General features: G+C 42.1%; 1 protein-coding gene across 1 annotated transcript; it reads right to left on the bottom strand.

Moving 5' to 3' along the window:
- Positions 1–419: 419 nt before the first annotated feature.
- Positions 420–11,385, bottom strand: LOC136874136 (ejaculatory bulb-specific protein 3-like). Its single transcript, XM_067147695.2, has 2 exons — positions 11,166–11,385; positions 420–722 (listed from the first exon to the last, which is right to left on the bottom strand). Exons 1-2 carry the CDS (start codon positions 11,359–11,361, stop codon positions 526–528), a joined length of 393 nt encoding a protein of 130 aa, XP_067003796.2. The 5' UTR covers positions 11,362–11,385; the 3' UTR covers positions 420–525.
- Between the last annotated feature and the right edge of the window lie 643 nt (positions 11,386–12,028).

Genomic DNA, 12,028 nt, shown 5'->3' with positions numbered 1-12,028 from the left:
TTTCCCACAGAGCTGACTATCCTATCAAATAATTCCGAATCCGCGTCAGTGCTACCCTTTCCCGATCTGTACACTCGAAATATATCAAGTTGGCTATTATCTTTAGAAATGAGCCTTACACCTAGAATTTCATGTTTCTAATCTTTAACTTTTTCGTAGCTCACAAATTCTTTCACCAGAATGAATACTCTCCCTCCTAACATTCCTAGCCTATCTCTATGATACACACTCCAGTTCCGTGAGAAAAATTTTGCATCCATTTTCATTATTGTAGATCTTAATTTTTCTAATATTTGAACCGATGTTAAAAAATAACATGATTATTAGGACAGAAGTCGAGTTGTGTAGGCAGAATTTATCTGCCTATATTAAACTAAATTATAGATTTAAGAAATTTACATTCAAAGAAAGATTGGTAGTAATGTGGAAAGGGTTTTATTTTCAAATTATCTACAAATTCAACAAGTATTTTCGTGAGAGAATTTCCAAATTTTGACTCTACATTCGATCTGTGTCTCCACTGTTTTAGACATTAATGCCGCGCTTCCTGGCTTCCTCCTCGTACTTCTTGGTGTACTCTCCAGTGGGGTCCCACTTGGCCTTCAGCTTCTTCCAGGCGTCAGCGTTGTTCTCGATGATCCATTTGATGACCTTCTCTGCCTTCTCCTTCTGCTTGTCGGTGCATTTCTTACATTCAGTAGCCAGAGCATCAGGCAGGGCACCTGGAACAGGACATTAAGAGAATGAGTATAATGTCCGGCAGAAATGTAAATAGTTGACAATGTACGTTATTTTTTGTGATAAACAATTTTTCGTTTCAAATTGCTTGTAATTTACTGTATAACTACAACGTGTCCGGGCCTTGGCTGAATGGTCACCGTTCCGGCTTTCGATTAAGATGTTCTTGGGTTTGATTTCCGACCATCCCCGTGATTGTATCCACACCTGGTTAATTCCCCTGGGTACGGGACAAGGAGGTTGTGTATAACTCAATACACAACTCTTCACATTCACACAATACAACACACTACCAACCATCTCAGAAATATAAAGCCTTCCACATGGGGAAGGGCAACCGGTCGTAAAGCTTGGCCAAGTTCACATGTGTGATACAGTTCGCACGAGTGACCTTATCAAAATGTGCTACACATTGCAGAGAAACAATAATTAAATATATCGTAGAATGTCCCTCTCGGTAGCGTAAAGATTAATGCTATTAGCTGCCCATCCCAGGGGCCCCGGTTCGATTCTCGGTACTGCCAGAGATTTAAGAATTGCAGGAGGGCTGGTATGCGGTTTAAATGGTACATACCACTCACCTCCATCGGGGGTTTGCCTGGAAAGAGCTGCTCCACCTCGCGATGAAGAAACGAGTTTACTTATCCTTAGAGTCCTAATTACTGAAGATACATACTGTATGCTTTCAAGGTTGTACACTACTCCAATCTATATTATTACTATTGATGATATCATGACGGACAGCGGTGTTCGATTCTGTCAGTAATGAAATACTGTGGTTCATTAACAAATTTTACCCGTAATATTAAAATAAGCATTTTAACAAATTGGGCTATAGAGAAGACCATTGCACGGTGCTGCAACATTTCTAAATTCCTTTCTCCTTCCCTTCGCTTTCGGCTCACTTGTTCGTTCGTTCGGACGGTGAACTGAAATTGCGTATGGCTTTTAGTGCCGGGAATGTCCGAGGACAAGTTCGGCTCGCCATATGCAGGTCTTTTGATTTGACATCCGAAGGCGACCTGCGCGACTTGATGAGGATGAAATGATGATGAAAACGACACATACATACAGCCCCCGTGCCAGAGAAATTAACCAATGATGGTTAAAATCCCCGACCCTGCCGGGAATCGAACGCGTGACCCCTATGACCAAGGGCTAACACGCTAACCATTTAGCCATGGAGCCAGACTGTTCAGACGGTAGCTCTGTTGTACGTAATTCAGAAGTGAGAGGTTTAACAACTCCAAGCAACACGACCTGTCCAGCAGACTTATCTCCATGGCAACCGCAGTGGATCCGCCCACGTTTCCACGGCAACAACACCCACCGCTCCCTTCTGCCCGCCCAGGCAGGCAGTAAACAGATCTCCTTCTATGAACTGTCAGAACGCATCTTTCAACATTGCGACTATAGGTCGATATGTGTGAACTACGAGAATATTTTCTCCTTTAAGTTCATAATGTTATATCTTCTCTGCAATGATCTTCATTATCATCAATTTACTAATTTTTACGTGTTATACGAAGAATTTCATAATATTTCCAGTTCCACACATCAACCGAAAAGAAATGTACCAACGTGTAATATAGCACGTTAACGACTAGAGAAATACTGCCAATAAAGTTTTTCACGGCCACAGATCAAAATCACAGCAAGGAGGCCGTGAATGTATGGAGTGTTTCGTCCACAGCGGGCCACGCTGCTACTCCGTCAACACCCCTAGTAGCGTAACGATGTTTTTTTGCTAACATTTTCTGATAACGGACATTCATTTATCCTCTAGCAGATTAATAATCTTTATTTCATAAGTAGGCGGGGCAGCGTACATTTTCTACCTCTTGGACGTTGTAGTTGACGCATCATACCGAGCAGGTTCTTACTACAGTGATTATATACAGATAGGCCTATACTGTATACGTTTACCTTTACACACAGTATTATCATACAAAGATGAGTCGGGAATAAAGAAATACTTAACAAGAACAGTATACTATAGAGTCTCCCATCATATTATAGAGTTCCTTACTATAAAATAATAACCGGAAAATAGTTCACGTATTGTAGTTTACCGAGCGACCTGGCTACGTGGTACTCGTCAAGTAGTTGAGAGCTTTCATTCGGAAGATGGTGAACTCCACCGTAAACAGACCGGAATATATCTTTCCATGGTTTCTCATTTTCACATCAGACAAGTACCAACTGGGGCTGTACTTTTAATAAAGCTACGGCCGTTCTCTTCAGTGTCTTGTCCCTTTCATATCCCATCTCTACCACATAATTTCTGAATTAGTGTTACGTTAAGCAGTAGTAAAAAGTTAGAAACAATTGCTGATCAATGGGTTGAAGTCCCATTGTCGACAAACCCTCAAGGATTTTCTCGGTTTCCCATTTTCACACCAGGTAAATGACGCTGCTGTTTCTTAATATTAAGGACGCGGCCACTAGCATTCCAATGGAATCCTCACACAAAAATCCAACTGTGTTGATAAGATCTTAGGTAACACATAATAAAGGAGAGTACAAATGATCCACCTTATATCATTACAAAATATGTTGCTAATACAAGATCACAACATTTTTATTAGGGACCAGTTTCGATGTCTTTGGACACCATCATCAGTCACAATAGGTCAAAATGAACAAATATATATATATTTATATTACGATACAAAATATAGACGATTAGTAATAAAATAACATAGAATGGGAGAAATGTACAAGGTGATGGTGCTTAAAAGTCATTCTTACGAAATTTACAAGTTACTTGATTTACTTGATGATCAGATGATCACGTTGTACTCTCCTTTATTATGTGTTAATCTCCTTTCAATACGGACCAAATATGAAGTTTTTAATATTAAAAAAAAGATCTTAGGTGCCTCGGTGAATTAGTGATCAAGTGTCCGAATCATGATACTGATTTCCCTGGTTCTATTCTGGCTGAGGTATTCAATTTTTCAAGGACGGTCCAAAATTTTTATGTTCCATCTCATTCTTGGCATGGTAAAGTTCTCTGGGGGGGGGGGCGGGATCTCAGTATCAGGTGAATTTTTTTTATTAACTCTGCCATAACAAATATTTTAGTAGAATTCCGCTTTCGTTGCTAGGTAGCAGCACAGTAGGAATTTCACCGCCTAGACGTCCGACTCGTTGGCTGAATGGTCAGCGTACGGGCCTTCTGTTCAGAGGGTCCCGGGTTCGATTCCTGGCCGGGTCGGTGATTTTAACCTTCATTCATTAATTCCAATGGCACGGGAGCTTGGTATTTGTGCTGTCCCCAACATCCCTGCAACTCACACACCACACATAACACTATCCTCCACCACAGAAACATGCAGTTACCTACACATGGCAGCTGCCGCCCAACCTCATCGGAGGGTCTGCTTTACAAGTGCTGCACTCGGCTAGAAACAGCCATACGAAATTATTTACCACCTACATGACACCATTTCAGAAGGTCTGTACAACGATATCTTAGGCCATATTGGAAGAAGAGTACGACATTGAACATCGAACAAAATAAAAATAAATAAATTCTTAGAAGGCGATGTGTGTGTAATGTATGTTAACTTTCATGTTCAAGATACGAATTTACCTTTTTTCTTTCTTTTATAGAGAATTAAACTGGAAACTCATAAGAGTGCATCGTAATAAATCAGTTATAACTTATTACAGGTAACCTCAGGTAAAAATAGACATCATCAATATGACTAGAATAAGTTTCAAGGCAACATGAACAGATTATCAGATATTGCAATTTATAGCCTAGCATCGTTGCTTATGGTTTAAAGTTATTCTCATATTGATAGCTGCGTATTTGTATTTAGAACCCGCCTTATTTGTATAATTTATTTCGTATGTCTACTTATCCAACTTGTCATGTGTTTTATCACACGTATCTCAGATTAAGCAGGTGAGATGTTCAGGAATATATTATGTAGACTATATATTGGCCTTCTTATAATTTATGCCGATAAGGATAAAGGATTACACGATAATACATTGAGACGTACTATCCGAAGCAGTAAAGATGTGTTCAGTACAGTTCTATTCCCCGATAGAAAAAGACAAATAGAAGCTGGCCTTCTAATTCCGCAGATGCACTGTGATCCACTGAGGTTACAATACAAATAAGTGACTAACATTCAGCTAATCACTTCTGGAAGAAACCTATGACAAATATGTATTCAATATTTATATTAAGGACATCATTTGGTTGATAAAATTGTATTGTGCCATAGTTACCCCTGTATTTTTTGCATAAAACCAATTCGTAGAGTAAGATTTTTTTTTTTTTTTTGCTAGGGGCTTTACGTCGCGCCGACACAGATAGGTCTTATGGCGACGATGGGATAGGAAAGGTCTAGGAGTTGGAAGGAAGCGGCCGTGGCCTTAATTAAGGTACAGCCCCAGCATTTGCCTGGTGTGAAAATGGGAAACCACGGAAAACCATTTTCAGGGCTGCCGATAGTGGGATTCGAACCTACTATCTCCCGGATGCAAGCTCACAGCCGCGCGCCTCTACGCGCACTGCCAACTCACCCGGTGGGAGAGTAAGAATTGAAAGAGCAAATAATTAGCTGTAGGCCGTAAGAATAATTTAGAAAAACTGTAAAAATAATATTATTGACAGTGTTGAACTGTAAATGAATTGAACTGAATACGTGCCGATGTAGCATAATTACAATCTGAGTTTTGGTGGCTCTCTGGGAAATAAGGACTAAATGCAAAATTCTAACATTTCATCCTAACGAGATCTCATTTAACAGATCTTCATCACTATTCGTACTAGTTATATGCATGCATATTTGGAGTTAGTATAGGCTACATTTTTCCTTCAGAGAGTGGGTTTCACCGAGCTTGATAGCTGCAGTCGCTTAAGTGCGGCCAGTATCCAGTATTCGGGAGATAGTGGGTTCGAACCCCACTGTCGGCAACCCTGAGGATCGTTTTCCGTGGTTTCCCATTTTCAGACCAGGCAAATGCTGGGGCTGTACCTTAATTAAGACCACGGCCACTTCCTTCGCAGTTCTAGCCCTTTCCTGTCCTATCGTCGCCATAAAACCTATCTGTGTCGGTGCGTCGTAAAGCCAACAGCAAAAAAAGAGAGCGGGTTTCAGCACTGTAATAATGAAATGGGTATTTCACAGCCATCTATGCGAAGTTCAATTATCTCATTCAATTTTTCTTTACCTCTTATCAGGAAGTAATTGATAAAACCGATTCAAATTTATTTTCCTAGACTCCAAAAGTTTATCGTGAGGTTCCACTATCTTGGTCAATAATCTTGTATATCCAGTACTAAGTTCAAGACCAATGTATCATTCATGAGTGCATCAACACCCAAACATGGTGAATGTTAGTGACTACCCCACTCTAAATTTCATTATATCCCCACGCAGACCTGGCAAGACAAGGGGAATTGTTAATAATAATAATAATAATAATAATAATAATAATAATAATAATAATAATAATAATAATAATACTAATGAATTTACGTCCCGCTAACTACTTTTGCGGCTTTCGGGAATACCGTCCGCAGGACCTCTTTTAAGTGCCAGTAATCCTGTCAACAGGAGAATGACTTTCTGAGCACTCCTCGAATACCACTGGACTGATCTAACAGGTAGGGCTCAGAAGACCAGTGCTCTATTATCTGAACTGCTGATCCAGGCAAATTATTTATAATTCTGCGTTAATTAATTGTCAACCCACAGAGCTTCAAGTTATTTTTGATCTTCGTATATTAGTTGATAGTGTTGTGACTTTGTGCATGACAGAATGTGGTGTCGTGTCTTTGTGCCTATCAAAGTGTGAAACTGACCTCCAATATTCATAAACATTGTACATGTTTTTACGGCTGATGATGACCTGGACTAAGGTCGAAACCGGTCCCATTTAAATAGGAATGTGATTACTGCATTTCTTTCTTTTAAGTATTGAATAGGTTGAACCTCCTTTTCAATTATTTAATTTTTAACATCAATAATTTCAATACGGAACAATGAAGTTTTTATCTTTGAATTCCACAGAGCTATCAAAAATCCTCAGATAAGGCAAGCAACTCAGTGTTGAAAAAGTTCTAGGAATATGAGGTTCGAATTTTAGGTAAATAAAATATAACAATGTATGAAAACATACTATTCATTTATTTCTAAAAATTACAATCCTTTTCTTAATCATCGTTATCCGGTTGATTAGATTAGCAGATTGCCTTTTGCAACCACTACGAGCGCTAATGTGAGCCAATGCATTGTTTCACTTAAGCCCTTATAACTACATTCGGTGTGGATATTTTTCAAAAAAATCAAGAACTTCCTGCGGGTATTGAACCAAGGAACTAATTACAGAAATAGTTATGTAAATAAGTTATTTTGGCTTGCATTTGAATCAAACAGAAAACGAGTAAATAGACAAGCGATTTTTGGCTGTTTTTCCGGAACTGCATTTAGGCCGGAAGTGATTTTCGAAATTTGTATTTTTAATTTTGATAGAGTCCGCCTCTGTGGTGTAGTGGTTAGCGTGATTAGCTGCCACCCCCGGAGACCCGGGTTCGATTCCCGGCTCTGCCACGAAATTTGAAAAGTGGTACGAGGGCTGGAACGGGGTCCACTCAGCCTCGGGAGGTCAACTGAGTAGAGGTGGGTTCGATTCCCACCTCAGCCATCCTGGACGTGGTTTTCCGTGGTTTCCCACTTCTCCTCCAGGCGAATGCCGGGATGGTACCTAACTTAAGGCCACGGACGCTTCCTTCCCTCTTCCTTGCCTATCCCTTCCAATCTCCCCATCCCTCCACAAGGCCCCTGTTCAGCATAGCAGGTGAGGCCGCCTGCGCGAGGTACTGGTCATCCTCCCCAGTTGTATCCCCCGACCAAGAGTCTGAAGCTCTAGGACACTGCCCTTGAGGTGGTAGAGGTGGGATCCCTCGCTAAGTCCGAGGGAAAAACCGAACCTGGAGAGTAAACAGATGATGATGATGATGATGAATTTTGATAGAGGTATCTAAGACTCGTCACTTGAAGTAATTCCCGGGCCTTTACTCCTTCAATGTTCGGTACAATTGAGGAAAGTGCTTAATTTTACGTTTGCTAAGAAATGTGTTCGATATTAAAACTACATAGATCATTCATACTACAGTGAGTACAAAAATTCCATGTCAGCTGCAAACTAACTTTTTAAATGTTATTTATTCGGGGCGTCGACCCATGTGGATCGTTTACCTCTACTGGCACCATATTGTATGAACGTACGTGTAATTGGAATGGCGGTAGTGTGGAATGTTGTGTGTGAGGACGTCACAAACACCCAGTCCCCAGGCTAGGAATATTAATCATTACAATTAAAAGCCCCTGACCCGGCCGCGAATCGAACCCGGGGCCACCGGGTGACAGGCGGACGCGTTGCCCCCTACACCGCGGCGCCAGACTGCAGACTAACTTACGTTAACCTCGGTACTACGTGGGATATACTCTATACAATATGCATGACCTCATTTGCCCCAGACTTAATCTGATAGTTCTGTTGAAGGTTGTGTGAACTCCATGGCTATACATCTCCGATTTCTTGACGGAGATTCAAACCCTTTTCTTTCCAATAGAGAATTTAACATGTATTTACTGCTTCGACCAGGCAGACATTCAACAATTATTATAAATGCTATATAATGCTCAATCGTAAATACGAATTCTAAAACACATTTTGCATAAGTTCACTCTGTTTAATCCAAAGCTTTCGTTGGTTTCTAAGTCAATAGTTTATTATATGGACGTTAAATTCTGCACCACTCAGTTGACTGCTAGATTTATGTTACAAATTATTATTATTATGGTGATCTCGATGATTCAGGAAAAAGTATTTGTATGGTGTTAAACCAAACACTGTATTTCTGATGGTATGTTAGGTGCAATTTCTTCCTTTTCTTCTAATTCTTAATCTGCTTACCCTTCTGGGTTGGAGTTTCCCTCGGACTCAGCGAGGTATCCCACCTCCACCGCCTCAAGGGCAGTGTCCTGGAGCGTGAGACATCGGGTCGGGAGATACAATTGGGGAGAATGACAATTACCTCGCCCAGGCGGCCTCACCTGCTATGCTGAACAGGGGCCTTGGTGTGGGATGGAAATATTGGAAGGGAGAAACAAGGAAGAGGGAAGGAAGCGGCCGTGGCCTTAAGTTAGGTTCCATCCCGGCATTTGCCTAGAGAAGAAGTGGGAAACCACGGAAAACCACTTCAAGAATGGCTGAGGTGTACTCAGTTGACCTCCCGAGGCTGAGTGGACCCAGTTCCAGCCCTCGTACCACTTTTGAAATTTCATGGCAGAGCCGGGAATCGAACCCGGGTCTCCTGAGGTGGCAGCTAATCACACTAACCACTATACCACAGAGGCGGAATAGGCGTGACTTACTGCATCAAAACGCGATGGAGATGGTTTTCATTGAATTGTTACAGACCCAGTCTACTGCACTATTATGGCGTTCAGTGGTCTCCAAAAATCCGATATTCATCACAAATCAGCAAGTTTATATGATTTGGATGATAGTATTAAGTTATTTGAAAATATCCGGGATGGGATGCTCAATGGTCAAGACGCTAGCTTTCTGAGCTCAAGTTGACAGGTTCCATCCTGGTTATTGAACGTGCTCAAATACGTCAGCCCTCTGTCGGTAGATTTAGAGACACGTAAAACAAAACCTGTGGGTCAAAATTCCGGCACCTCGGCGACACCGAAAACCGTAAAATGTAGTTAGTTGGACTTAAAACCATTATTATTATTATTATTATTATTATTATTATTATTATTATTATTATTTGAAAATTCATTACTCTCTTCATTAAATGACTTATCCTACAACCCCATGCATATAAAAATAAGGAAGCTACTTCTCTGAGATATTCAAGGAGATATCTCCTTCAGTTACCTTCTCACCTCGACACTGTATTTCATTTATCATAAACCAAGCTAGTCCGCCTCTGTGGTGTAGTGGTTAGCGTGATTAGTTGCCACCCCCGGAGGCCCGGGTTCGATTCCCGGCTCTGCCACGAAATTTGAAAAGTGGTATGAGGGCTGGAACGGGGTCCACTCAGCCTCGGAAGGTCAACTGAATAGAGGTGGGTTCGATTCCCACCTCAGCCATCCTGGAAGTGGTTTTCCGTGGTTTCCCACTTCTCCTCCAGGCGAATGCCGGGATGGTACCTAACATAAGGCCACGGCCGCTTCCTTCCCTCTTCCTTGCCTATCCCTTCCAATCTTCCCATTCCTCCACAAGGCCCCTGTTCAGCATAGCAAGTGAGGCCGCCTGGGCGAGGTACTGGTCATTCTCCCCAGTTGTATCCCCGACCAAGAGTCTGAAGCTCCAGGACACTTCCCTTGAGGCGGTAGAGGTGGGATCCCTCGCTGTGTCCGAGGGAAAAGCCGACCCTGGAGGGTAAACAGATGATGATGATGATGATAAACCAAGCTAAACCAAATGAAAGCCTATGGTGCTTTAGTTCCTGCAGGTCTTGGTCTACCGAGTGACCACCGCTCACCGAAGACCTAAAGATTATTATAGGGTAACACGTGGTCGGCGCAGCGAATCCTCCCGACTTTTATTCTTGGCTTTCTGGGCAGAGGCCACTATATCATTTTTAGATAGCTCCTCAGTTTTTCTCATGTGGGTCCAATGAAGTTTGCCTCTGTGGTGTGGTGGTTAGTGTGATTAGCTGCCACTCCCGGAGACCCGCGTTCGATTCCTGCCTCTGCCATGAAATTTCAAAAGTGCTACGAGGGCTGGAACGGGGTCCACTCAGCCTCGGGACCGAGCTCGATAGCTGCAGTCGCGTAAGTACGGCCAGTATCCAGTATTCGGTAGATAGTAGGTTCGAACCCCACTGTCGGCAGCCCTGAAAATGGTTTTCCGTGGTTTCCCATTTTCACACCAGGCAAATGCTGGGGCTGTACCTTAATTAAGGCCACGGCCGCTTCCTTCCCACTCCTAGGCCTTTCCTGTCCCATCGTCGCCATAAGACCTATCTGTGTCGGTGCGACGTAAAGCAAGTAGCAAAAAAAAAAAGCAGCCTCGGGAGATCAACTGAGTAGAGGGGGATTCGATTCTATCCTCACCCATACTGGAAGTGGTTTTCCGTGGTTTCCCACTTCTCCTCCAGGCAAATGCCGGGATGGTACCTACCTTAAGGCCACGGCCACTTCCTTCCCTCTTCCTTGTCTATCCCTTCCACTGTTCCTATCCTACCACAAGGCCCCTTCAATGGACCTTACCAGGCCTCAGATACATGAAGAAATCCCCGCAATTGAAACTAGGCCTTCAAAGTCAGAGGCAGGCACGGCAATTCTTCCTCTGATTTATGAAAGTATCTAATTCCCATTCCATTTCCCTTTCAAGTGACTCTCACCGCTATTTCTCTAATTACAGGTTGTACTTACTTCTGAGCGCCTTTCCTTCCTCTGCACAACTCTTGTCGTCTGCGGCCAACAGACAATCCAAGTACACCTTCCTCAAGCGCTCATTGCTGAGGATCTCGTCCACGTTGATGTTGTCCCACTTGGTGGTGTAGGTGTCCTCAGCCAGGACGACAGCCACGGTGGCGAGGAGGACGCACAGTGCTAGTACTCGGTTCATGTTGTTAGGAGAGTGTAAGATGTTGTCTGACCTACACACACTTATATACCACACCTCAGTTACGCAGAGTAAAAAGAAGGGGAAAAATGTCAGCCGGCTTTGCAGCGAACCAAGGCCGCAATGTATGTATGCGTTTATCGCAATCGATGTGTTTTGTTGTTACTCTTATAAGAAACTTGTCCGTCACTCATGAGAGCCGATCATTTGACCCGAAAAGAAAAAAACTTAAATGTACGACCTTTAATGGAATTGTCTGTCATTGAAAAACTTGCTCCTTCTGGGGATTCTACTAATATTCAAATCACGTTAAAAATACAAAACAAAGATCGTAGTTTTATTCTCTTACTTATTTCTAAACGTTGAGAACCTCAAGAGTGATCAGTGTGTCATACTGAAACTAACAAACAGGGTGACTAGTATTTTCTGCAACCCATCTATCACAGGATTACGTGTCCAAGGATACTTATGAACTAGAAGAACATTTTAACAGGTCATTTACTTAGGGACCACGAAGACCAATTTGAAACTGGATGTAATAACTTTCACTGTAACTAAACGCGGTATTCCATTGGAGGAAAATGTTGCTTTAAATGTAAAAAAAGAAAGAAAAATAAATCGTGGAAAATCAACTATCAACACTATTTGTTGTTTTAAGAGCAATATAAAC

The sequence above is a fragment of the Anabrus simplex genome, chromosome 5 (assembly GCF_040414725.1).
Source record: "Anabrus simplex isolate iqAnaSimp1 chromosome 5, ASM4041472v1, whole genome shotgun sequence".
Classification (NCBI taxonomy): Eukaryota; Metazoa; Arthropoda; class Insecta; order Orthoptera; family Tettigoniidae; genus Anabrus; species Anabrus simplex.
Note: the sequence above shows the minus strand (reverse complement) of the source record. Positions and strands in the feature narration are given on the sequence as shown.

Coding starts and splice junctions, on each gene's coding strand:
- LOC136874136 (XM_067147695.2), bottom strand. CDS start 11,361: ATGAACCGAGTACTAGCACTGTGCGTCCTCCTCGCCACCGTGGCTGTC. Junction 723..11,165: donor GGAAGGAAAGGCGCTCAGAA/GTAAGTACAACC, acceptor GTCCTGTTCCAG/GTGCCCTGCCTGATGCTCTG.